Genomic DNA, 27,243 nt, shown 5'->3' on the forward strand with positions numbered 1-27,243 from the left:
CCCTGCCCCACCTGGGCTCTGGTGGTGGAGCCCATTCTGGCAGTAGACAGCCCTCTGGGGGCAGGGAGCAATCTCAGCTCCTGCCAGGAGACAGCTGTCTCCTGGTCCTGTGCTCCCTTCCAGCCCCTGGTCTAGCACCAAAGGGGAGCCTAGAGCTCCCCCTGGCTGCTGCAGAGGGTCAGTGCCAGGTCAGAGAGGGCAGAAACAGACTGCTGCCAGGAGCAGCAGATTTGATCCCACATCCCTGTACGTGTAGATGACTGCCTGGGTTGGGTTTACTTTAGAGTAAATTTTCATGAATTTACTCTAGAGTAAACGCACCCCAGAGTAAATGCACATGTAGATGCACTCTCTGAATAGAATTCATAGCAGTAAAGAACACTGAGAAAGGAGCAGCCTAAACTGGCTCTTTGAAATGCTGAAGATAGCAGTGCATTTTAAGTCCCATCCTTCTCATGACCATAGGTGCCTAAACTCTGGGCTGCATGGAGGCACTTATGTCAGATCAGGACTCAGGACCTGAAACACCCTGCTTTTGTCTTTTCAGAGAGAGAGCAGGGATTAGTCCTTTATTTTCCCGCCTCTCTCATGCAATAACTCTGTGGTTAGAGTACTCATCTAGAGTTTAGGAGAGCTTGGTTCTCTTCAGCCTGTGGGAGTTCTGACCTATATCTCTCACCTCCTCTGAGGGTGCTCTCAGCAGCTAATGATAAACTATTCTGTGGGGGATAGAGGTACACCTACTCCTCATTTTCAAGCTGGACCATTTTGGAAGAAATAATTCAAGTTTCAATAGGCCAGAAGGAGGGAACAAAAGAGAAAAAGCATAGCTTGCCTATAGTTGGAAGTAGGGAGTCCTACATTCTGTCCCCTGCTCCAAGAACTACTTTTGTATTTTATCCAATGACTCTTTCATATAAAATATATAAGCAGACCTTGGGACTGGGATCAGAACCCAGATATCTCCCTTTCCAACTGCCTGCCCTAGTCACTGGGCTCTTGAATTCTTTTTTTCTGAAGTAGCTTAGCTTCAACATGAAGAGGAGTAGGAGCCCCACCAGCAGTGAACAGCCTATAGCCCTCAGAGGATGAAACAGAACCCAGATCTCCAAAATGCTGGGTGGGTGCTTCAACCACTGAACTACAGCAGAAAGGGAGAATAGCATTGCCTCCTTCTCTAGTTGTTTTTTTTAAAGAGAATGGCCATAATTGCAGTGTGGAAAACTCAATCCTGTGGATATATGTGAGGCATGATCTAACCACAGTGACCAGATTGGGCCCCTCTGAGACTTATGCAGAGGAGTACTTGGTTTGAGGATACTAAGCAGTGTGAGACAGGTGCCAGGCTGCTCATTCTTGTCAAGATAGAGGCATCCTAGGCATGAGCTCAAGCTGAATTTTAAACATTTAAGAAAATGTACTGAAAAAATCTTAGGGCATTATAAACCTTATGTGTCTATGGGGTTGGGTGAGTAAATCTAAACGTAAGTCCGTGGTGTTCCATTGTGACATGCAAGTGCTTCTCTGGATCTGAGCCTGTATGTCCCTAAATTCTCCATCTATAAAATGGCACACACGAATATTTTGAGAATAAATATGATGGGGTTTTTTTTGCAACTCTCAGATAGTATAGTGATGAAAGCCTAATATAAGTACCTAAGGCCCCTATACACATTATGTATATGCCACAATGAAAACATTAATTGCAGCATAAATGGTAAGGGTGCTCCCCCTCCACTGACAAGTAAGAAGGGCCTGACTGGAATCTGATTACAGAATCATAGAAAATTAGGGTTGGAAGGGACCTCGGGAGGTCATCTAGTCCAACCCCCTGCTTAAAGCAGGACCATCCCCAACTAGATCATCCCAGCCACAGCTTTGTCTAGGCAGGTCTTGAAAGCCTCCAAAGATGGAGATTCCACCACCTCTCTGGGTAACCTGTTCCAGTGTTTTACTACCCTTCTAGTGAGAAAAGTCTTCCTAATATCTAACCTAAACTTCCCTTGCTGCAACTTGAGATAGTTGCTCCTTGTTCTGTCATCTGCCACAGCTGAGAAGTTTAGCTCCATCCTCTTTCAAACCTCCCCCCCAGGTAGTTGAAGGCTGCTATTAAGTCCCCTCTCAGTCTCCTCTTCTCTAGACTAAATAAGCCTAGTTCCCTTAGTCTTTCTTCGTAAGTCTTGTCCCTCAGCCCCCCACCCCTCACCATTTTTGTAGCCCTCTGCTGGACTCTCCAATTTGTCTACATCCTTTCTGTAGTGGGGCACCACTACACAGTACTCCAGATGTCACCTCACCAGTGCTGAATAGAGGGGAATAATCACTTCTCTTGACCTACTGGGAACACTCCTACAGATGAAGCCCAGTATGCTGTTAGCCTTCTTGGCAACAAGGGCACACTGCTGGCTCATTGTCAGCTTATTGTGCACTGTAACCCTCACGTCCTTTTCTGCAGAGCTGCTGCCCAGCCAGTCAGCCCCCAGCCTGTACAGGTGCATGGGATTGTTCCATCCTAAGTGCAGGACTTTGCACTTGTCCTTGTTGAAACTCATAAGATTTCTTTTGGCCCAGTCCTCCAATTTGTCTAGGTCCCTCTGAATCCTAGCCTTATCCTCCAGCTTGTCTACTGTTCTCCCCAGCTTGGTGTCATCTGCGAACTTACTGAGGGTGCACTCTATGCCATTTTCCAGGTCACTGATGAAGACATTAAACAAAACTGGCCCCAGGACTGACTCCTGGGGCACTCTACTCAACTGATACTCAGTTAAAAAATTATACTCCCACCATGTACACGTGGCAGCCATGGCAAGAGGTACAGTTGTCAGGATTGCAGATAATATCCATGGAGCTTTTCAGTAAAGATGTGCTAGGGACCTAATACAGATAGATCCATTAGGCTCTTCATTTCACTGAAAGCAAGTTCCTACCTGTACAGGCTTTTAAAATTGTCTTCATGGCCACCTCTAAGTGAATAGAAGTGACTAACTGGAATATGACTGCATTTTTGTAAAAAAGGGATATTGACAAATAACAAAAACAAAAAAGGGCAACTTAAGGCTGCCCAAGGGAGTATTACAGACCAACATGTTATGTAGGTTTATACAAGTATTTATTCTGCTGATCAATAAGAGCCTACTCATTACCATAGCAACTGCAAAATCACATGGCACTTATGTTACCTCTAGAATACCAAACACATTTTAAAGGAGAACATGCATACCGCATGCTCCATACTTATTGCTTTAAAAAATTGCATTTTGCTTTTCAGTAAAATGATGCATGTTTCCAGTAATGCAGTTCCAGCAACACACAGTAGTTGGAAAGGCCATGAGATTATTATGGAAACAAGAATATTATAGTTTTGGCAAATGCACTTATTAAATGACATAAAATTACTGGCTATACCCTAAACAGATGACCCTTATTGGTCTCCTAGTATACAATGGTCCATAGCGGAAAATATTCTCTTTAATAAGCATCTCCATCCTCATTTCCTATTTTTATCCTTTGTTTTATAAAGAAAGGGTTTCTCTCAAAAGTGTGGGTGTTATTTGTGTACTTTGCTGAAATTGAGCTACACTTCTAGTACTGCCATATTTTCACATTTTTGCTATATTTTATGTGTTTGTTACCAATTTGTTTATTTAAAACATTGCTCAAATATATAAATGTACACAAATATATAAATAACCCCATTCAGTAACTTACACCTAACCCTTTCCAACTTTCAGTACCCACCATGACAATTAAACCCTATATCTTGTATCTGAATTTGAGGGAGGGTACCCTTACAAATACTTGGAACTATACCAGTAACAGGTATGACAAATATTTCTATACTAAGGGATACATATTTAAAAACAAAATTCTATCAAATAATCCAGTATTTGGAATGGAAGGTTGGGCATAAAAATGACCAGTAGGGAGGGGAAAGCAAACTGTTTCCATTTGACTTAAATCTAAGTGCCCATCCAACCTACACTTCTGACATATATATTGTGGACTTCTGGAGCTGCCATCATCCTTCAGCTCCAGCAGTCATTCAGGGCCTGAAAATATGCTGTTCACTGCTAAACACAGAAAAAAAAACAGTAGACTTTTTCAGAGGCTTATTATTTTAAGAGATTGCACAACAACTGATGATAGTTTTGGTCTCTCCTTCTTGTTAGCATGTTTTCTCCTATGTAACTAGAAGGACTAAAGATGGGCATGATGTGACGAAAAGTCATGTGGGTAGGATGTAGCATAGATATTGTGTTTTGTACCCCTGTTCAGCTGCTTCCTTGATAATGAAATGGTTGCTATTAACATTTTATTATACTATTTTATTAAACACCCTATTAATTCATTTTGTTGGCGTTATTTGTTGGCATGTCAGTAGGCAATGGAGTGAATTTTATCATGCCTATATGTTATTTGAGCTTCACGCATCAGTGCACACTCACACCAAAGTCATTCCTCCTACTAATGCATTTTATGAAACCTTTGATATAATCCTTTCGAGTAATCATATAATACACTACCAGAGTGCTGTGCTGAAATGTCTGGAACAACATCTTTAACTGGGTCCTTAATATTTTCCTGATTCTTCATCCCATTCCTTCCTACTTAAATTCTTCCCTCCCTCCTGAATCCATAGTAATATTCACTGTGTCTCAGCAAAATCGCTGCAAGCTTCACATAAACTGAACCTAGACAACACTAGCCACTGAACTGGCAACATCTGCCAGCTGATGGTACAAAGTTGTCTCATTCTCTTATTTCTGCTTTTCTAACCCTCAAGTGACAGCCGCTACAAAGATGGTACCCCCTGTCTAATGTGTCAGAACAGTCCAAAAACATTTAGAGGGTCTGTCTCTTAACAAATATTTACTACCTATCTACAAGGATTATGATGCATTATTAAATAGAAACAAAATTCATGGTTCAATTCAATTGTTTTGTTTCAGTTTGAGCAAAAATGGAACTCTAGTTTAGAGAAATCATTGCAATAGATCTGTGTTAGTTTTATTCAGCAATTCTCTGTATTCCTTAAACATCTATATGTTTTCCAATTATAGCAATATTTTACTTGTCACTGCAGAATGTCAGGTTATTGCTTCAAAGGTAACCTCATTTTATATAATCAGATGGAAAATTAGCTAATATAATAGAGCACTGGATATTAGATAAAAGTCCAATTACTGTTTCTATAGTAATGAATAACAATTACTAATGTAACACAGATGTTAGCATCTTAGCATTGTCAGTCTTTTTACTTTTAATGTTATACATAACAGTTTATTGGAAACATCAGAACAACTGTACTAACAGTTTAACATTTTTTGGTTTATTTTTTTCTATGAAGTGCTTTCTGAAGGATGACATTCTTCTTCATCCCTTTTATAATAGCCTAGCTAAGATTGCATGTTCCTTAAAGGACACCTGAAAATAATCTTAGTATGTTTGAAAAGCTGGGTTTTGATACTAGGCTATTAACTGGTCAGTTTAGCAGCAATATACTAAAATGTAGTCATGGTAATAGCAAAATAGTGACAAGTCTCCCTGTGGCAGAGCACAGGTTGTGCCTGCAGCTTTAAGGGGTCTGAGCAGGCAGCAAGCAGCCTGCAGGTGGGAGCGGATCCAATCAGGCTGTCACATGTTAGGCAGGAGGTCACCTGATTGCTGGAGAGGCTGGGAGCCTGGGTTTAAGGCTAGGCCCCAAGAGCAGAACTGGCAGTTGCTACAGGGGACTAAAGGAACAATATCATGCAGCCAGAGATCTGCTGCTCCCACAACAGCTTGAAGGGAATGGAGGAGGTCCCTGGTCCTGGGGTATGATCTTAAACTGCACCCTGTTGGGGAGGATGGTGTGGTGGGCTGTCTGTCACAGGGCAGTCTCCAGGAAATGCCACCCCTCTGCCTCCCCAGTGAAAGGCATGTACGGGGTGCTGGAAATCCTCAGCCCCTGCTGCCTTGTGGGTGACCCTGTGGGGGGGAAAGTGTAGGGGAGCACATCCCACCAGAAAAGCACAGGGCCAGGGCTCACTGAGTGGGGCCTGAGGCCCAACAGGTATTAAGCCCAGCATCCCAGTGAAGGACAGTGTAGAAGCCCAGTGAGGGAGTCAGGTGTTAAGGCCCTAGTGAAGGGTAGGGTATTGAAGGCCCAATTAGATGGTATGGAAACAAGCCCGTGAGGGAGGCATGATTCTGAAGTAGGTCTGAGGATGCCTGAGGCCAAGTTTGGACTAGGTGAGGCCTAATGCAGCCCAGCTAAGGGGCCAGGGGAGTATTAGTGGATGTGGATGCCATCTGCGAGGCATGGGACACAATATAAAGAGAAGTTCTGAGCCATGTATTCTGTCTTTGGCATCAGAGCAATTAAATGGGCAGCCTCCCACCTAGGAACATCTTTAGTTACAACAAAGGCATGGCAGGAAAGGCAGGTGGGCGAGCCAACATGTGGACCAGTCCTGGGATGGTCCACTTGTTACACTCCTGCTAACAAAATTTTAAAAATTAAGTAAAACGTCCCACAAACTTAAATTCAGACATGTCATACCATATTCTCAGAAAACAAGTATTTTGTATTCTTGATCTCATAACATCCTACTTAGTATCACAGATATTACCAATTATAATTTAGTCATTGGTTTTAAGTAAGAGATGCCACCTGCTTTTTAAATCATTTTCATTCTCTTGCACTGATTAGAAGTAACCAGAGAGATGCAAAAATGTTGAGGCAATCAAAAATCCAATTCATTTAGAATAAAATAATTCTGTTATATTTGTACATTTGTACAATAGGCTTGCATCATTAAAGTCTTGTGTTATAGCTTATTTGCTGATTTATGTAACTGTCACCCTCTTGTTTTAGGTTGGTGTAGTACTGCATTATTCTACACTCTCCACTATGTTATGGCTTGGAGTAACTGCAAGGAATATTTATAAGCAAGTCACAAAAAAACCACAGCCATGCCCAAACAGTGACCAACCTTCTTACCCAAAACAGCCATTGCTCAGGTATGGACTAATAGCATTTAAAATTCTAAACTGTTAAATGTCTGTTTTGTTTGCTCAATGCTTTTGTGGTGCAAGCTATGGGTAAAACCACTGAAAAACTGAATTTGTAAAAGTTCTGGAGAAATGTATGCTTAAAAAGTGGAAAAAGCTGAAAATGTATAGTAGCATGGCAGTTAATTTCACTTAGAATAGTTTCACATACATAAATTATATCTAGTTCAATTTGTATACATTTTTATGCTGAATTGTACCTCTTTTAAAGCATTATTCAGTGGTTCATAATAAACTTCCCTTTACCCTCATGCTATAGATTTCACTCAGGCTCTTCCTCATTCATGTCAGTCCCTCTCCACACTCCACACCAAAGACCTTTCCCACTTGCGTCACCTGTCAAGATGCTGGATGGAACAGGCCAGCTGGAAAGAATTCTCCCAGGTTTATGGGAGCTATAGAAAGTCCTTACCAGGAGGGCATACTTTCATGAGAATTCAGTTCAAAATAATCATTTTATAGAAACATACCCCAAAGACTGTTTTTACTGGGGACATAAAAGTTGTATTCACAGCTCTTATAGGCTGTGATGTTATGTAATCCTGCTCTATCCTATTAAATTATATAGAAATATGTTCTGTATATATGTTCATAGAAAGATTTGTGTTTTACTATCTAGGCCTCATTGAATGACATTTTTATTCCATTATTAGTTCTTCACCTTTTAGAACACTTTCTTTCCAAAGATGAAATTGATTAGAATTCACATAAAATTTGTACAGTGGAGAAGGGAAGGGTCGTATTGAATGTTAGCCTTGTGCTAGATGTAAACAAGGGAAAATGTTTTCACTGAGAGAGCCTGAGATTGCTAATCTATGATTTACTATACCATTCTTCACAGATGTGAATTTTAGTCATTTAGTTACTAGCTCATGGCAAAATGAATAATTGCCAATTTTCAAATGCTGCAGTGTAGTTATTAAGGTAGAAAATTGTTTCAGGTTACATAGACCCCATGTGCTGAATGTTCTTCAGATTCAAATCATGTTAGAGTTGGAGGAAAACAACAGACAATCAAGTTACAAAAAAGATTACTTTAATTAGATCCCTTGTTGTAACAGTCATGTTGAGAGTCTCAGCCACCAGAAATAAATAGTAGATATTTTAAACTTTGTAAGAGAAATGGTAGGGCTTTTAGCTGTAAAAGAACATGAAAATAATTGTTTAATGGCTAAGTAAAATGATTCTACAGTTAGCTTTCTTATTTCAGGGTGCTATCTGTCCTAGAGACACAACCATTGAAATGTTTAATATGATTCTGTAATGGCTTCAAACTAACAAAGGATCCATTTCATTGCATGTAGAAAATGGGCGTATTATGTTGAAAATTAAAAACTCCTATAAGCAAGGGAATGCCCAAACTCCCAATTAGTAATTGCTGTTCTTTTAGAAGGATATTGATCATTTTTGTGGCCATCTTTATATTTGCAGTTTTTAATAGTTAATTCCAAAGTACCTGTATCCGTAATATTTCCATAAAATCCTTTGAGATATTTAATTTAGTATATTTATTAATAAAAACTTGACTTTCACCAGCTAATGTTACTTTGTTGCACCTGAAATCTGACTAGGTGCCCCACATGTGTGTGCATTAAATGCTATCACAGAAGTAAAGGGTAATATTGTGATCTTGTTGAGACCATTTTATTTGAACATCTATGTTCACAGCCACAGAGGCTGTGTGTGCACAATAAGAGGCTGAGTTAAGGCCCTTTTACATGTCAAGACAATATGTAAAAGGTACGTGATATGGATTGCAAAGGCATTTTTAAAACAAGGGACATGTATAGAAGTGCTTCAGGCGGGGGTGGTGGGGAGGGAAGGTGCTTTAATTAGCATGCTTGTTGAACGAGCTTTAGTTAAAGTATCCCCACCACCATTTTTCAGTGCAGGGATGCTGATACATGTGACACTTGGGTCTGCTGGAGCAAGGTAATTACCATGCTCCTGCAGACCAGCTAATTGAGTCTGCTTCAATGCGCTGTAATTACAGTGCATTGGAGCAGCCTCCCTGCATGCGTATAGGAACCCAAGGTGGTTCACTTGGTTTCAGTAACTCATGTTTATAACCCTAGTTGGCTGCTACTTCTGTTTTTGTTGAATATATCTATTATGTGCATGTGATTAAATATGCGCCATTTATTGCTCTCCTTTCACCATTTCTCATGGTAAGTTGAATGTATAAAGGGATATAGTTAGCTGTCTTAGTCTGAAGTTAGACAAAAGGCAGGTAGATGTGCACTTTATAGACTAAATGGAGAAGTGAGCTGCGTTTGAGATAGCATGTGCCACTCTTTTTCAGTTAGTCTGTAAGGTACAAATCTACCCTGGCTTCTGTCTGAATCTGTTAGATAAGCTCACTTTGCAGTTGCTGTGTGCATGCTGTATTTACTACTATTCCAACTGGTTTGAAAAGTGAATGAAGTACATCAAAACATGCATCTGATTAATTTTAAGTTTCTTGTTAATTCTGTGCCACAGAGTTATTGTCTAATTTCCTCCAGTAGTATCCTCTGGTGAATCACAACAGCTATCTTTGTCTCCTACAACAAGAGTATATTAGGGGGATATAAGTGTTCATCCATATGCAGACCAGAAAGCCAGTCTTCATTGAATTTTGTGCAATGAAATGCGCAATCTTAACACTGCATGATGTCACTCCTGCACATAATTTGATGTGCTTCAGAATTATTAGAGCTATAGATATGTATCTCTCTGTGTGATTTGTAAGATGTGCTAATGCTGACTACTGGTTCACTTGGATTCAGATTTTGTAAACAAAAACACAAGGGACGCAAATGGAGATTCAAGTGGCAAACTCTGCTCAGTCTTTCTCTCCTTCTATTGTCTGCCCCTGGGTTTTGGCACCTGTAGTCATCACAGGGCTACATATGTATGGCATCAGGGTTTGCAAACAGTGTATCTGTGAGCTTCAGATATATTTGTGAGCTTTGGATATATTCCCTTGATGTGCATGGTACATCTTAGAGAAAACTGCAGGAGAAGTTCAATAAGCTCTATTAGAATAATTCCCTTGTGTGTGGGAAGACCAAAATTAGACTACTATAAACTGGGTTAAATGCATCTGAAAATATGGGTAGAAACATATATAATTCTATTTACATGCCATACATTGTATTCAAATATATAGAAAAATTATGCAATTAGAAACTTGCATAATCAGTATTAGTTTAGATTAAATGAGAACACCTGCGGTAATATCCTACCCATAGATGTGATTATATTCAAAACAGCTTTGGTCAGTTTTCTTGTTTATTACTGTAATTGGGCCCTGCTATGGGGGCATTGATATGATTGTGGAAATGTACTGCAAGGTCACTGCAAGAGTATTGGCTTATTTTCTCTGACAGAAAAACACATGCTAGTGACTCCCTGTTGGTCCACCGAAGGAAAGTTTAGTTAATCTTCTGAGCAGGCTGCAAAGCCTATTTTTTTCCTTTATTTTTAAGAGTGCTGAAGAAGTGTGGGCTGAAATAGGTTTATTTAATGGCAGTCCTGTGTGTAGTGAAGTTTTAACTTATGGGATAACTACCAAAAGTGGTGGATTTGCACCTAGAGCTGTAGTTAAATAAATAAATAAATAAATAAAATAGTGCCGGAAACCCCTATTTGCAGTACAAGTATTTGGGTTGCCTTTACTGTAAGGTCTGGGGAAAAATGTGGGAATAATTTGAAAGGAAATGGGTCAGCTGATGACCTCCTCACTCCCTTATTCACATGTTCAGTTAATGCCCCTCAATAAACTCTGGTGCAGTTTGCACCAGTCAGCTGCTCCTGGACTCAGTGTATGAACACGTCTTTCCAGGGCCGGAGCATTTTGAGCTGGGGCAGAATAGCCCTGGCCTGGCAACAGACTCGGGGTGGGGGGGTCAGCCCAAGGCTTTGGGTTGCAGTGTCAGTTGGCAGAGGGGCTGGCTGAGTCACAAGGGAGCCATGTGGCTAGTCAGCAGGTAGGGGCCTGGCCCCCCGCTGCCTGGCCTGACTGGGCATAATTTATACCTTGGTCATCATTTACACATGCATTTAGGCAAAGTTATTTTCACCACTGTAAGATAGTACTGTTCCTGACAGCACTGTCTTACAGCAGCAAAAATTAGTTTGCTGCAGTGTAATAGCGTTGCACGTGTAGACTGTGACACTTTACACCACAGCAAATTAGTCTACTGTGCAGTTAAACACGTTAGGTACATCCTGTCTATCTCATAGGAGGCTAATACTGTAAGGGACAGTGAATGAGGCCATGGTCTTTGGGGTGCTTCATCTCCTGCTTTATACAATGTACAAAATGTATGTGCGCAAAATGCATATCTTCCAGAGTGCTCATTGAATGCAATGGGGCTTCTCAGGAATGTTTAATTCATTGCATTCCTCAGTAAAGTTGACAATATTCAGCAATAGTAGCCATTTATGAATGAGCAGCATGTCTTTCCTGATCATGGGCATGATCAGGGGGGCTTACAGGTCTGCAGAGGGGTTGGTGGGTCCACAGAGGAAGGGTAGTGGTTGCCAGTCAGGTAAGGGTTCTGGGAGTTAAAAAAAGCCCAGTCAGGGTCAGGGGGTGGAAAAGGAGCAGCCCTGGAGGTGAGGTGAGCATCTGGGCTTTCCCAGCCCCAGGGCTACATGAGAACATGTGTAGGCATTTGGGAAAATGGGTTAACCCTTTCTTAGAATCATAGAATCAGAGGACTGGAAGGGACCTGCAAGATCATCAAATCCAGTCCCCTGCCATGGACAGGAAGTTAGCTTATATTGGGTTAACCTGATCTTGATCTAAGTAAGTGCACCAACTCAGGTAAACTAACTTACATCAAGCATGCCATTTTGGGGTGATTTAAACCCTCCAAATGCCTGCACAATTAGGCATTTAGATCAACCTTACTCTGGCTAAGTCAGTCTAAATGTAATGCCTATATGTACCCTGACGATGAATATGTGCAATTTTCAGCTGGCCCTAACCCAGATCAATTAATCACTTTTTACTAGTATTCAGAAGCATTTTTCAGTAAGCGCTATCACCTGGAAAGATTTACACTTTTCTGTGGTACCAGTGTAAATATGTTTAACTAATTTTATAATGTAAGAAAAGTTTGTGCGTGTGTGTGTGCATGCACACATGTGCATGTTTGTACACATATGAGATATATTGGCTGACATGAACTACTAAATTGTGCAGTATAACTTTATATTTATTTTCATACATTAACATGAACACAACTGAGTTTAAGTGATGTGGAAAAGATGAAAAAAAAGGATCTTCCCAGTCATTCCATTATCATAGCAAAGGAAATCAACCACAAAACCTACTTAATTTCTAATCAAGGCACTAAATTACAAGTACTGTTAGTGAACCCACACTTAAGATATGCATTAATATGCATCAGTGCTCCTTTAATCTTTTCAAGAATATAATAGTATCTTTAGCGCTCTCAGGTACCCTAATGTCAGTCACTGTTATCCGGCTGCATCCATCCATAATATTCTTAAACTTATCTGTTAAGTTCTCTCACTGTAAAAGAAAAAGACTGGCTAAGCTTCAAGATCTATAAAATCTCTTCCAGCATCCCCTGACATGTAGTAACAGGCCCTTTGCTAAACCTCTAGCCTTTCAGATCAATATTTTTCATACATCTCTAAATGATACCATGTGGTCAGCTCATCTATTTAGCCTTTTGTCCATAGTTGTAGTTATATTTGTTTCAGTGCGAATCAGCGAAGGCACGGTTTGAATACTGACAAACTTCGGCACAGGTAGGTCTAAAATTTCACATTACATGCTAATGCATTTGTCAGATTGCAAAGAGATTCTGGATGAAGGTCAAGTTTTTCACAACTCTTAATGAATAATTAAATGAAGCAATAGAACCCAGTACTGAGTTGCATTAACACGTGTGTCTCTTGCAAATCATGGGATGTGATTCTTCCACTCTATTTGGCACCAGTGAGGCCTCAGCTGGTACTCCTCTGTCCAGTTTTGGGACTCACACTTCAATAAAGATGTGGACAGATTGGAAAGATGAATAGGAGCCTGGGGAGCATGATTTAAGCAGAAAGGCTGAAAGAGCTAGAATGATTTGGTCTGAGAAGAGAAGACTAAGGGAGCAGTGGGGAATGAGCATTTGACAACAGTCTTCAAATACCTAAAGGGTGCTCATAAGGAGGATGGAGATAGATTTTTCTCTGTGACCATGGCCTTGGCCTTAAGCTGCAGCAGAGGAAATTTAGGTTGGAGATTAGAAAGAACTATCTATGAGAATGCTCAAGCATTGGAACAGGCTACCTAGAGAAGTTGTGAAATCTCCATCCAAGGAAATTTTCAAGAGCAAGTTTAACAGGCATTTGGCTGGGATGGTTAAATCAGAGATGACTAGATGGCCTTGTAAGGTCTCTTTCCAATCAAATAACTGTTTACTGAAGTTGAGCCATGTGCAATAGTAGTCATAAAAGCACAAAACCTATGGATCTTCTCAGGCCTATTCCCTGTGGCTAGGTGTCCTGAAATTCCCACTTCTATGAGGAGCCAGTCATCTGCTCCTAAATCCATTCATTGTAAATTATGAGCTCTGAAGGTAATGTTCCTGAGCCTGCAGCTTCCTTAGCATCTCTTTTATCAGAAAGGATTGCCAGCCAAAATAATAATGAATGCCAAGGGTCAGACTGGGAGGTGATATAACTGTTGTGTAAATGGCTGCTAATCAGGGGACCTGTCATGGCAGTTGAAAAAGAAGCAATCCAGCCCAATCTAGAGGAGTCCACAATACAAAGCAGAGGAAGGTTGCTACAGAAGTCTGTGCAAAAGCGTGCTTTATATTTTACCTTACTTTTCCTTCTGCATACTTCCTGTTTCACCATTACCATGTAAATTGCACCTGCTCACACATAATTGTATATTCTTGCAGATAGCTGCTCTATACCATCCCTTGTTACCAAACAGTTTGGCTTCTTACAGGATGTTTATGCTACATTACAAAAACACCAGTGTGCAATGTTCCTGTCTCCTAAGTGAAGTACTAAATGTTAAGTATTCTGGTAACAACACATCTGCCGTGTATAAGCATAATCAGCAGTCCTTTAACTTTTCAGGGATCTTATATTTAGTTCTGTGAGGCACAGTAATGTCCGTCACTATTAGATGGCAGAATCAATCCCTGATGTGCTTCTAGTTGCAGGTTCCTTCAGCAAAAGATTTTGCTAACCTTAAGGTCAGGAAAATTTGCCTTATTGGTTTTTAACACAAATGCATTGCTAATGGGACATTATTTACTATAACAAAGCACTTTTCTGGGAAGAATTTTGCCTTGTGGTGACAAATCCGGTATTAAATGTCTGGAATTTTCATTTTAGTTCCTTTCATTGATATGTGGACTTTGCCAAATAGGTCATGTTATCTTGCCCATGTCCTTGTCTTTAGCCTTTGTCTCTGGTGTGAATCATATGCAGTGGCATAATTCGCACACTAACAAACACAGACAGTGTTATCCCCTTGGCACCAGTGGATCTGAAATGTATGCAGTTAAATTGTAGTGCATTTTTCATTAGAACTGGCTCTTTGGAATTCATATTTCCTAGTGTCAAGGAATGACAGAGAGAGAGGGAGGTCAGTAGAAAAGAATGAGTTATTGCTTGTCATTCTCTATCTTCTGTGTGCTTAAATATTAATTTCTCTAATCCTCCTTCATGAAAGATGATTTTCATCCCACGATGAACATAGTGGTCCTCATCTATAAATCCTTAAGTGCTCCAGGCTTGGTTATCCCAAAGAGTGTCTGTGTTTCCCTTAACAACCATCTTGTTAATAGACATTGAAATAAATGGGGTATCCTACACTGAAAAAGCCCAGAGCAGAATTCTCAAAAGCCATGGCTCAGGCACTCCCCCCCAGAGAACAGTCAGCTGTGAAACACTATCATTAAAAATTAGGATGATCTGATTCTCCCATCTTCAGATTTAAATGGATATGTCTCTTTAAGGAGAGCCTTTTCCCAATCACAATGATGATTAAATAGAGCCCAATAACATTGTTTTCCAGTGAAAAGTCTACTGTGCCTACATTCTAGGGTGATAGTGCTTTATAAATATATTTGCATGAATAATAATTTATTATTATTTGCCCTGGGTTATTGCACAAAGGCTGTTAGTCTAGGCAGCGTGCATAAGACAACATTCAGATAAAGTCAGGTATTTACAGTTTTTATATGCATTTTGTACTTGTTATACACTTCTCTTTTGATGGATAGTTAAACACCCCTTTTGTAATTTCTAGGTGTCACACTGGTGTTCTGCTCCCACTTGGCTCCCCATATGACTTCCACATGGCCAAGTGAATTCTTTTATTTAGAAAACAAATAAGTTTGGGCCATTAACTCAGACTCTGACTTATGTAGAGTTAATCTTCCCCATCCAGACAAGTTTGGTACAGTAGGAAAAGAAGGAATATAACTAATGGTTTTGTTATTAATAAGCATCTTTTTCATTTTAGATATAGAATATCTTAAGTAGTTACACTACAAACATGTCTCCTATTCTCCAATAATTACACTATATATATTTTAGATCATTTTTATATTGTGCTGTAGTTGGTTTAATTCACTCTTGAACAATAGGAAAAGTAGCAATTCTCATGGATTTACAGGCAGGCAGGTACATTACTTGAATACCAGAAGTCTTTAGGAGGACACAGTACATAATAGGCACATTTCAGGCATATTCTCTACCTTTCAGTAACCCTTATAGCTCTTGGCCCAGAGTTAACTTGCCAAAAAGGTCTTTGTCAAACTTGCTGAAATATGGCCTTTAAGATCTTTGGACTAGCAAAAGTTCCATAGATAAAAATTAAGCATGGGAAATGTCATTCTTTACTAGATTAATCAGTACCTACTAAAAAAATATAGAATAGGCTAAAATAGTAAAGTACCGTTTGAACCTATTTGACCGTGTTGTTTATAATTTATCTGTAAAATCTGGTCTCTTGAGTAGTTTCAAGCTTGCTAAAGGCAGTCCCCCCTTTCTCCTTCCTGACCCACATTTTTAGCAGCTTTGAAATACTGGTTATTACCACACTGACTCTAACAAAAATGCTGAGTGTCTCAGAAATTACCCTTTTCACATTTTAAGAAGTTTTGTCAGAGGTACCCAGAACACAGAACAAAGAATTATGTTAATATGACCAGCTCTAAGGAGGGTCAGTATAGCTGGCATTCCTAGCTAGAGTCTTAGGGGACAGATAATCTTGGCAAGAAAAAAAAAAAAAGAACAGAAAGATTATTTAGATCTGTGCTACCTCCAGGGTGAGCCTTAGAGCATTGTTAAGAAATGAGCCTCACCCCCTCACTCTGCAAAGAAGCCAGTGCAAATAATTTAGAGTAGCCCTGAGCAGACCCCTGTTGGGCTTATTTTTTGGTAGTGATCTCATCCTTGCTTCAAGGGGTATAGACACAGTCAAAGAAACCTGATGGTACCAAATAGTAGGCTTTCTAAGTCAATTGATCATGCATGAGAAACATGAAGACAGGATACTAGGAAATGATACTACCTACCTCTAGGTTCCCTTGAGATTCTATGCATTATCCTAAATATCTATTGATATTACCACCTAGTTAATGTGCATAAGGCACATACTCACACTTTTAAAAGGTTGTTCTGTGTTCTGATGGATTCATTAGACTCAGGAATATACCCAGGGTCATTGTAGTAATAGCCAGAATAATAGCTAGAATAGCTTGACCTTTGTGCTGCCATCAACATTTTTATGGCACCACAAAGCCCAGATCTGTTTATACCTTATTATTCCGGGCCTGATTCAGAGCAATGCAGCCCAGCAGTGACCTAAGCACCACCACCAGTATTGTGTGTTTGGGGTTGGTCTCTCAACCTGTCCTGATGAAGTTATACCACTTGGTATAAAGTTCTTAAATAAGAATAGGAACAGGGACTGGAACTCAGGTGTCCTTCATCTCACCTGGCTATCTACCCTAATCACCTGGCTGAAGACTAGCTCTCTGTTGCTCTCTAAACCAAAGAATATTTATGTATTTTATACAAAATATAACTTTAGCAGGTGAAACCCAGAGACCTCTGCCCCAGAATGTCCTATGATTGGTAGCTGGGGTGGGATATAGTCTCCTGATGGTTGGGATGCAAGGGTTCAAATCCATGCTCTCAGTTGGGCAGAGTGGATTAGAGCCCTGGTTGTCTACTCCCAGGTGAGTATTCTAACCGTTGGACTATTGGATAAATAGGGCACCTCATTTTGTTTGCATGGTACTGAGTCCCCTTGTAAATCTCACTTGAAAAATTGAAACATTACCACATCTTTTTACGGTTAGCTATTTGGCTAACATTATCCACTGAATTTGATTCACTTTCACAACTGTTTTTTTATATGAAGTATTTAGCAAAAGATTGTTGCCTTATTGGAGAAGTATGGAAGCTAAGTAAATCCCTATAACTAAGAGGATTTGTTGTACTAATATATATATATATATATATATATATATATTTGGTTTTTATGGTCAGTCTAAAAAGGCATTTTGTTATTGCTGTAACTTTATTTGTGAAGGCTCAGCTGGAGTACACAGAGTGCCTATGTACTAGGTGAACCTTCTGAAAATACAGAGGAGAGAGAAAGAGAATGACTTTATAAAATAAACTAACTTTCCTCTGAAGAAAGAGAGTGAGAGTAAGAAAGCTTAGAAAATCATCTTTCCATACTGGATCAAGATTCAGTATTTATGATGTATATAATTTTTAACAATAGAAAGAAATAATAGCTCTTTGTGGGATACCTTGTAATTTGAGTGTAAAAGGGAGATTTATCTCCATCTTGAAAGAACAGTGATTGAGCTCTTAACTGCGGATCAATACAGATGGTTTGCTGTTCCTCCAAAGGAAAAATGATGCAGGTAAATTCATTACTTGTAAACAAGTTGCTTACCAGCACTGTGAATTATATATGTCTCTAGAACCTGAAAGTTATCAGTTTGGAAGACAGATGACTTGAACATAAGAAGAAAGGCCAGGTACAGACATTACACTTTTATAGGTATAAGTGATCAGAAACCAGTCTATGCCCATAACACAACAGGAGTTCAACACACAAAACCAGTCTATAGCTGTAACAGAACATACGTTTGACACACAAAGACTTGTTCTAAAAATAGCAGAACCTGGTCTAAGATTTTCCTGCCCCCCACTTCCCCCCCACCCTCTGGCCAAAGGGCAAATGCATGTTCCGTTAGCTATCAATCTAAACTATGCCATACTGAGTTCAACCAGTAGTCCATCTAGTCCAGGCCTGTCTCCAACAGTGGTAGAGGTAGATGCTGGAGGGACAACAACCAGACAGATCTCAAGTCATCTATCCTTTATTCAACACCCTCCCTGGCAACTACTGTTATTGGTTTAGAGATATTGGAGGAAACATCTCCAACAAATCTGTTCAGCAGCTATTAATAGATTATCTATATAGGACAGAGAGACATACACCATTAGCAGCATATTTCTCACAGAACAATAACTCTTTTGACCTCACTATCCTTGTGCTCAAAGGGAAATCTACTAACACCTTTAAGGCTGTGGCAGAGCACCTTTGGGGTGCCCACCACATGGCAGGGATTGCAGTAGGCTGGGGCAAAACCAGCAGGAAAGGCAGCCAAGTGAAGCCCCCAAATGTCATTTTAAAGGGGGAGGTGTGTGGTGGAGCACCTTTGGGGTGCTTGTCACTTGAGGGCTCTCACAGGCTCTGAGGGGAGCCTGCTTTGGAGGAGCAGCAGGGGAAACCTCCCCCAGGAACTATTTTAAGGGGGAAGGTGTGTGGCAGGGCACTGTTGGTGCCTGCCTTGTGGGGCGGGGCACGTTGGGTCCCTGCCACTTTAAGAGTGGAACCAAGCAGCCAGCGGGTGCTTCATTTCCATTTTAGATCTCTGGCCACCCATATAAACAGGGCAGTTCACTACTGGCGGGGTAGGCAGTAACATCACCTGGCTGCAAGGCTCCATGCAACATCCTGGTGGTAAGGACAGGATCTGTAGGGGATGGTTTGGAGGATTCTGGTCCTGGGCATGACCTAAAACTTCACCCTGCCAGGAGTGGGTGGCCTGGTGGGGCTCTCAGTGACGTGGGAGACCCAGAAAATGCTAGGCCAGTTATCACACCGGTGAAAGGTGGGTAGGGGAACCTTAACCCTAGCCCTCACCTTTGGGTAGGTACCCAGAAAATGCTAGGCCAGTTATCACACCGGTGAAAGGTGGGTAGGGGAACCTTAACCCTAGCCCTCACCTTTGGGTAGGTTATGTAACATTGGAGGGAGTGGGGCCAGGCATGGCTGTGGCCACCTGAGTCCTGTGGGGGGTAGGACCCTGAGGAAAGGTACTTAGGGCCAGGCATGGCTACGCCACTGAGCCCACTGGGGGGGGGAAGCCCCGGGGTCCCAGTGAAGGAGGCGGTGTCGAGCCCCAGTGAGGGGATTAGGCCTAGGTATGTCTTCAGATGCCTAAGGCTATAGTTTGGGCCAGAGGCTGAGTAAGGGGACTCAGTCCAAGAGATAGGGGCAAGTCCTGACCCCAGTAAGTCCTCTACCACTGGGAGGCTGAGTGTGAGTCGAAAGCAAGACCTACAGTGAGCACAATGACCTGCTGGTCTGGGGAAGAGTGAGAGTCCCCCTGAGACCCTGGAACACCAGCTGTGGTGTGAGTTACGAACGCCCTGGTGAGGGGTGGCCCTAGAAAGGGGACAGAGAGGAGGTACTCTAGTGGGGGAGAAGAACCAGAGGGCTGAGAGCCCAGAGTGTATGAGCATATAGAGTTGCCCTGGAAGGGGCCAGAGCAAGCTTAGACACAGTTAGGTAACTGGCTGGCCACTACCCCAGTGAGAGTCGTGAGAGAGGCCCAAAAGATGGTATGTCTGCCACACAAGGTACAAACTAGATAAAACCTGCGGCCTAAGGGGCCCGCTCCAAGAGGGAGCAAGGTAGAATAAGTCGTTGATGCATGAAAGAGACCCTGTGAGAGAGGGTGGAGTGTGAGAGGCCCTAGTGAGAGGAGGGCGGTATGAATGTGTGTGTGACTGAGGCCTGACGACAAGGCCTAAGCTTGGTCCGGCTGTAAGCCAGGAGCAGTGTGTCATCTGGATGCCATCTGTGAGGCTTGGGCTGCGGGAGGAACGGAGACGCAGATAGCACCCCCTGGCATCGGGCCAAGAATGGGCAGCCTCCTGCCTTAATTAATATTCTAATTAATTAACAACAAGGTGTGGCAGGCGAGTCAGGTGGGTGGCATGCCCAAAGGCAAGTGGGTCAACTAGAACTGTGGCTAGTCGAAGAGTCCCACTTTGCCACAAAGGTGAAGTTAGGAACAAATTCATAAGCTGGCTCGACACTGAGAACCAAGGACTAAACATTGATATGTTTTATGGCACATTATATTTTACCTAACTCCTGAATTTTTTCCACATAGGAGAGGTGAGAATGGCTCTCCTCCCTTTTGATAGGCCTTGATCTCCCAGTAATCAGTTTCTTTTCTCCTGCTAATTGTGTGTCTTCTACCCCCACCCCACTGATTTTTTTTTCACTGTGTTATGCCTGGCTCCTTATGATCAGACCTCAGGAAGAATATCTTGTCTAAATTGATCCCAACTACAAGAGCTGGTCCAATGAAAGATAGCACCCTAAGAAATTCTTGCTTCTCACAATTTCTGGATCATCATGGCCACAAAATGAGTCTTACACTATGGTATATCTGTGAACATCTGTGATCTATCATCCATGAGTTTTTCTATGAATCTGACTATACTGTCTGCCTCTTCAACCTTCTCTGGTAATGAGTTCCATAAATTCATTATGAGTTGCGTTAAAAAAAACAAACCTTCTTGTTAATTTTAAAATTGTCTTCTACTGATTTCAGTGAGTTCTAGTATTCTGGGACTTGGTGAACAACTGTTCTCTGTTGACTAGGTCCACACCCTTCATGATTTTATAGACCTCTATCATACCTCCATCAGCCTTCTCTCTTTCAAACTGAAGAGTACTAGCCTTTTTAGTTTCCCCTGGAATGACAACTGCTCCATACTGATGGATTGTTTTCGTTGCCCTCCTCTGTACCCTTTCAAATTCTTCTATATCCATTTTGGGATGTGGAGACCATAACTGCACACAGTATTCAAAATGTGGGCACATAATGCATTTGTATAATGGCAAGATGATGATGTTTTCTGTTTTGTTTTCTATTTCCCTTCTTAAAGATGCCCAGTTTTATGGGCTTTTTTGGTTGCCAGTGCACGTTGAACTGATCTTTTTAGAGAACTACCTACAATGGTTCCAAGTTTTCTTTCCTAAATCATAACAGCTAGTTCAAAATTCAGCATTATGTATGTATAATTGAGGTCATTTTTCCCCAGGTGCATTACCTTGTACTTGTCAACACTGAAGTTCATCTGCTATGTAATTGCCCAGTCACTTACTTTGGTATGATCTTTCTGCAGCTCCTCTGCATCAGCTTGGGACTTAACTACCTGAAATTATTTGGTATCATCAGTAAACTTGGAGATTTCACTGTGCACCCCCATTTCCAGAATACTGATGAAAATGTTGAACAAAATTGGGCCCAGCACAGATCCCTGTGAAACCCCAATTTTGACCTCCCTCCATCCTGAAAAGTGACTGTTTAGCCCTACCCTTTGCTTCCTTTTTTTTAACCAACTCTCCCATGAAAGAACCTTCCCTCCAATTCTCTTGCAACTCAGTTTTTTTAGAGACTGTGTCAAAAGATTTTTTAAAGTCCAAATATATTATGTCAACTGGATCCCCCTTGTCCATGTGCTTGTTGACACCTTCAAAGATCTCCAGCATATTGGTGAGGCAGGATTTCCCTTTACAAAAACAATACTAACTTTTCCCGGTGGATCATAATTGTTCATGTGACTGCTGATTTTACTCTTTATTATAGATTCTACCAACTTGCCTGGGATGAAAGTTAGATTCACTGCAGAAAACTTTGCTTTTAAAGCTCTCTAATTCTGAGTGCACTGACAAATGTTTTAGAAAAAAATAGGGGAAAACATATAGGTGTTACATGTTTATTTACTAAGAAAACAGAGAGATTTAGGCTGTTTGAAATTTTGAAACTTAAATCCATCAGCAAAGCTTAGAACATTTGGCAATTAATTAATGCTTGAGAATCAGTGCAGTTTCAGTGGGATTTCTGGCTCCTCTGATTTGATCAGGTTGGATAGATCTGCAACTATGAGACTATTATGTATTGGGTTGATTTTTCAGCTACTTGTTATCACAAGTCCATCCCCACCCAGATTTTTCCTAGAAATTCAAATTTCTTGTTTCCCCATTCCCTTCCTCTACATTTTCTAGAATCTGAGCTATTCATGTGCATAATTATAGAGGTTAAGTTAGAAGATAGAGTAAGCTAGATAAAATTTATTACTTTGATGTACTGCTACAGGCAAAATGTAAAATGCTGATTAGATATTTTACAGGTTTTAAAAACCCTTGAAGATAATAAATTCAAACTCCTGCAGGGACTTTGTAGAAAACTGTATCAGATTTAGAGGATCCAGATATTTTCTCAGATGATTGTACAGAATCATAAAAATAGAAACTTGACTATGCAAGAATTTGTAAAATGAAATGTATATGGATACATTCAAATCTTTATATTATGGATGCTGCCATAATATAGATTTGTGATATGATTAATCATACCTCTTTACAGGGAATAATATACACTGCAGCTGCAACAAAGACAATTCAGGGAATTAAGGGGTGTGCCATGTTGCAGACATAGAACACAGTTAGCCAATAATTAATACAGATTATATGATTCAGTAATGAATAATTTCAATATTGTACAAGCATTGTATGTTTAAATGACAGCATGGCATCATTTTACAGAGATAGTAATGCATTTTCATGGAACATTACAATTAGTTTATTAAATACTTGTGAAGAAAAGATATTAAAAGATTTCAAGAAAGGTAGATACAATATATGGAAAAAGGGTTATCTTACACTGAAAATAAGAAACAAAGTGTGTGTGTACTTGTGTGCAATGTCTTTGCTAATGACTGCTCTAAATATGCACCCTTATGCTTCCACATATTTTCTTGGGTTTATCAAATGATGCAGAAAAGTAAAGAAAAGAAGTGTTTGCAGAGGACCTGGATTGTACAGAAGGGGCAAAATCCTGCTTCACTTTTTGTTCCCAAATGGCCCTTTTCTAGCATGAATATTCACACAGCTACTGAGTATATGCAGAAGGCTGTGTGCTGCCTGGCAGGCATTCAGCTCTGTAAATGGCAGTACCTTGAAAGCCAGACACTCCAGTTCAAACTATGCAGTGGGGCTGTGAACCTGGGTCTTCCTAATTTCCTAGCACAGCAGTCTAACCAGCAGGCCACAAGTAATTCAACCTGCCTCTTTAAGCTGAGCCACTGTATCTTACGTTTAGTATTTAGCAGCCAAAATGGACAAAAAGCAGTAGGGAAGATGTTGTGTCAATGGAAAAAAGGATCCAGTTTAGAACCAAGGGACTGCTCCCTTCTACAGCAGCAGCTATCTCGATGAGCTACATGTCTTCTATCTTGTCTTTTCCTCCTGGTCCTACATATTTCCTTATCGTCCTTCTGGGGGGAGGGGGGTGGGCAGCAGATCATGGCTCTGCCCTAATTCTGGACCACATTGTCACTGCCGCGTTAGTAAAGTAGACAAAGCATTTCAGTCTGTATGTACTGTCAGTTCAGCATGTATTATGATAAATGCAATCGACCATTAAGGCCAAGGAAACACAAAAAGTGTGAATTACTATCAGGTAACTATGTACTAGTGTTTGATAATGTATGACACCAAAGGATAACTTGTATATAGTTATATAAGAATTACCAAGTGTTGTTTTTTCTTTACTCCTTTGATGATTGTTGTTGTTATTAATTATGATTGTATTTATTATTGTAGCCAGTTTTTTACTTAAGGTTGTAATCTAGTTTCTGTATAGCATCCTGATGTAATCTAGCATTCTTTTTTTGCTGACCTATAACTTTCCAAACAAATTAATGTAGTGTTCTATGCTTTAAGAAAAGTGTTTGTCCATGTGCTCCAGATGGCATTTCTGTGCTTGTATATTATAAATATAAGTAGTTGAATCAAAAAACGTACAAGTTGGTTGCTTTCTTTCTTTCTTTTTTATAGAATCCAAACATTTAAGTGAAAAGTGTGTTGTTAATTGTGAAAGTTAAAAATCAGGATACTCAGGGATATGCAATAGCAGATTTTTAATTGTTTTTTTCAGGATGTCAGATACATAAATCAATTTAGAACTGTGGGCAGGTATTGGACCATTTTAGCTTAAACTGGTAAGGCTGTAAACCCCTTTAGGTAATTAGATGGATGATGTTGGAGTGAAATCTTAGCATTTAGAACTCCATAGTTTTAAACTTGGGCACTTTGCATTTTTTTGTTGGTTTTGCTTTTATCTTCACTTTTCTTACCAACTTTAAAAACAGAAGAGCTAAGTGGGATAGCTGACGGCCAGGCAACATTAATGGTGCTGGCTGGTGACTCTCAGCTTCCATTTTTCAAAGAAAGTTTCTAACACTCATGGTTGTGCAGAACAGTGACTCATGGGTACTCTAAAAGTTCAAAATCTGAACAAGACCCCCAGATCTATTATTCTTTATATAAGCCATTATTTTAAATCAGTCTCATGATTTCAGAAGGGCTAACTCGTAGGGTTTTTTTAACTTTTGAATTGGCAGTACTGGAAACAGGCAGTGAGACAACAGCCACTTGAGTTAATGGATATTAATGCCTCTTTATAACCTTTCATGACAGTGAACGATATACAGTGACTGGGGCCTGGAAACAGTCTAATTTCTTGTTGCCATATCCATATGCGTTACCTACTTACTATCTGTGAAAGAGGGGATAGGTTGATATGCTGGACCGCTGCTGAAGCAAGTATATGGGCATTGTGACCAGTGGAAGATGAAGAAAGGAGGAATATATAGACCAGTGGTTTTCAACCTTTTTAGACTCAAGGCATGCCTCCTTAGACTCAAGAAACCCCTCAGTAAATGGCAGCTCTCAGAAATGTTTTTAATACTATGATTTTTTTTTATTTGAAATCTCTTGCCAAGTCCACAGAGACAGGAGATGAGAAGAATCCCTTCCCCTGAGAGAAACAGTGCAATTACAGGTTTTCTCCAGAGGGGAGAGAAAAATTGTGTTCCCCAAGTTCCTTTGTGTACTTATCCCCCCAGTCAAAATAGCTGCTGAAAAAAGGCTGTCTTTGATGTCATCCTCATGTGACTATTTATAAATGAATTCAGCAAATCAACAGAGATGTCAGAGCCAGCCATAAAAAGGAAGATCTTGCAGGAACAGGCTGATGGAAGGAAATGGAGGAAAGCTCCTGCCAGTCAGTTGTTTCCAAAAATGTTGTGGAAGGGTAGGCATTTAAAAAATCCCGCACACACATTTAAACAGTATTGTAGAAAGCGCATTCATCTAGGATAAGCAAGTACAAGTACTTTGTTTACTACTGTGATTCTGGTAGGAACCTATAGTCTATTATTATGCAAGAAAGCTCTGGTAGAGAAGACTTTGAAACTAATGTGTTCCAAATATGCCTTCAAAAGAAATGCTATGAGTCTAGTAAAAGCTGACTATTGGTCTTCTAGGTATTTTTACTCAGATGCGTCAGTCCTATGGAACTCAGAAAAAATAAAATAAAAATAGGCCAACTTCTGCTCTGAGACATACTGAGGTTTTTCTTTGAAATTACTGGCACCTACATATGTAACCTAGGGATGCTTTTGAACCATAAATCTTTTTTTCTTTAATATACTGGAAGAAATAAAGCCCCTACAAGTTCATATGCTTATTAGTATCAAAATTACATAGGTTAAAAAGTTTGATGTACAAGTATTATTAACTATTTAGCATATCTGACTTGCACAAAAAAATATTAGTTGATGTCCTGTACAAAGGTTTACATCCAGGTCTACTAAGCTTCTGTTATACTGGTAAGTGATGGGACTAATGCAGGGGTTTTTAACCTTTTTTAATAAGAGTACCCCTGGTGACCCGCTTTTTAATAAGTGTACCCCAGGGAGGGCAGTGGGGTGGTGAGCGGCCAGATGTGTGTGTGTGCGCGGGGGGGGGGGGTGGGCGGGGGGCCGTGTGGGGGGGGGGGGGGGGGGGGGGGGTTGGCGAGTGGCCAGACATGGAGCAGGGGCATGACAAGTCACAGCAGCACAGTGTCTGTGCAGCCCTGCTCTTGTCCCTCCTGGTCCTGCTTCTATGAGGCAGTGGTACGTGGTGGCAATGCTCTATCCCTGCCTGCCATCGCATAATCCCTGGGACCTTTCAAAGTACCCCCAGAGGTATGCGTACCCCCAGTTGACAACCCTTGGCCTAGTGGGTCAAAATCTGCTCTTAATAACATCATTCCAGGCTCACACCAGTGGTAATTGGCTTAATCAGCTTTTAAGGCTCAGATGAGACTGAGCATTTACTGATTGATCTACTGTGCAATGTTAGTGCTATAAAATAGTTTGTGCTAATATCTGCTTGTTTATCAGTAACACTTACTGCAATTTTATGCATAGTCTACCATTCACAAACAACTCTAGGTAGGCATGAGCCACGTTCCTTTGGGTTCTCAGCTAAGCACACTGACCCATTATGCCAAGGTGACACTGCAAAATGACAGTAACTACATAGGTTTGTATCTAACCTATGCTCTGTTCATTTATTTTTGAAGGTACTTGAAGTGTAGGATGTTCTTGGCACAGAGCACGATTCTCTCCTTTTATGTGCCTTCACGTGTAGATATGCTTGCTGTATATGATTACTACGGAAGAGTATTTAATTCACAATAAATAATTTACCCTACACATTTAGAATACTGATAAATTGATTACAATTTCCTCAGATTTCCTGTTATGAAGGAGTGCATGCCTTCTTATTCTCTGAGTTGATTATGAAGAGTTCCTTGAGTATCCATTATTTGAAATATGAGTTTGCTCTGAATGGTCAGTTCATAGGGGTTTGTTCTGTGTGATGACTGTCTTATATAAGCAAAATTTCATTCTAAGCAAATGTTTGTGCATGTGTAACTGGATGACCTGGCTTTTTGAGATGGGCAGGCAGCCCTGGTGCAGAAGCCC

General features: G+C 40.6%; 1 protein-coding gene across 1 annotated transcript in view; it reads left to right on the forward strand.

Annotated features, from left to right (window-relative positions):
- LOC102385859 (adhesion G protein-coupled receptor A3-like) overlaps positions 1-27,243 on the forward strand; it is a 529,567-nt gene that overhangs the window by 463,837 nt on the left and 38,487 nt on the right. Inside the window, exon 18 of the mRNA XM_014523782.2 lies at positions 6,857-7,002. Coding sequence (XP_014379268.2) covers positions 6,857-7,002 — 146 coding nt within the window. The remainder of the gene's footprint in view (positions 1-6,856; positions 7,003-27,243) is intronic.

This window comes from Alligator sinensis, unplaced genomic scaffold (assembly GCF_000455745.1).
Source record: "Alligator sinensis unplaced genomic scaffold, ASM45574v1 scaffold151_1, whole genome shotgun sequence".
Taxonomy (NCBI): Eukaryota; Metazoa; Chordata; order Crocodylia; family Alligatoridae; genus Alligator; species Alligator sinensis.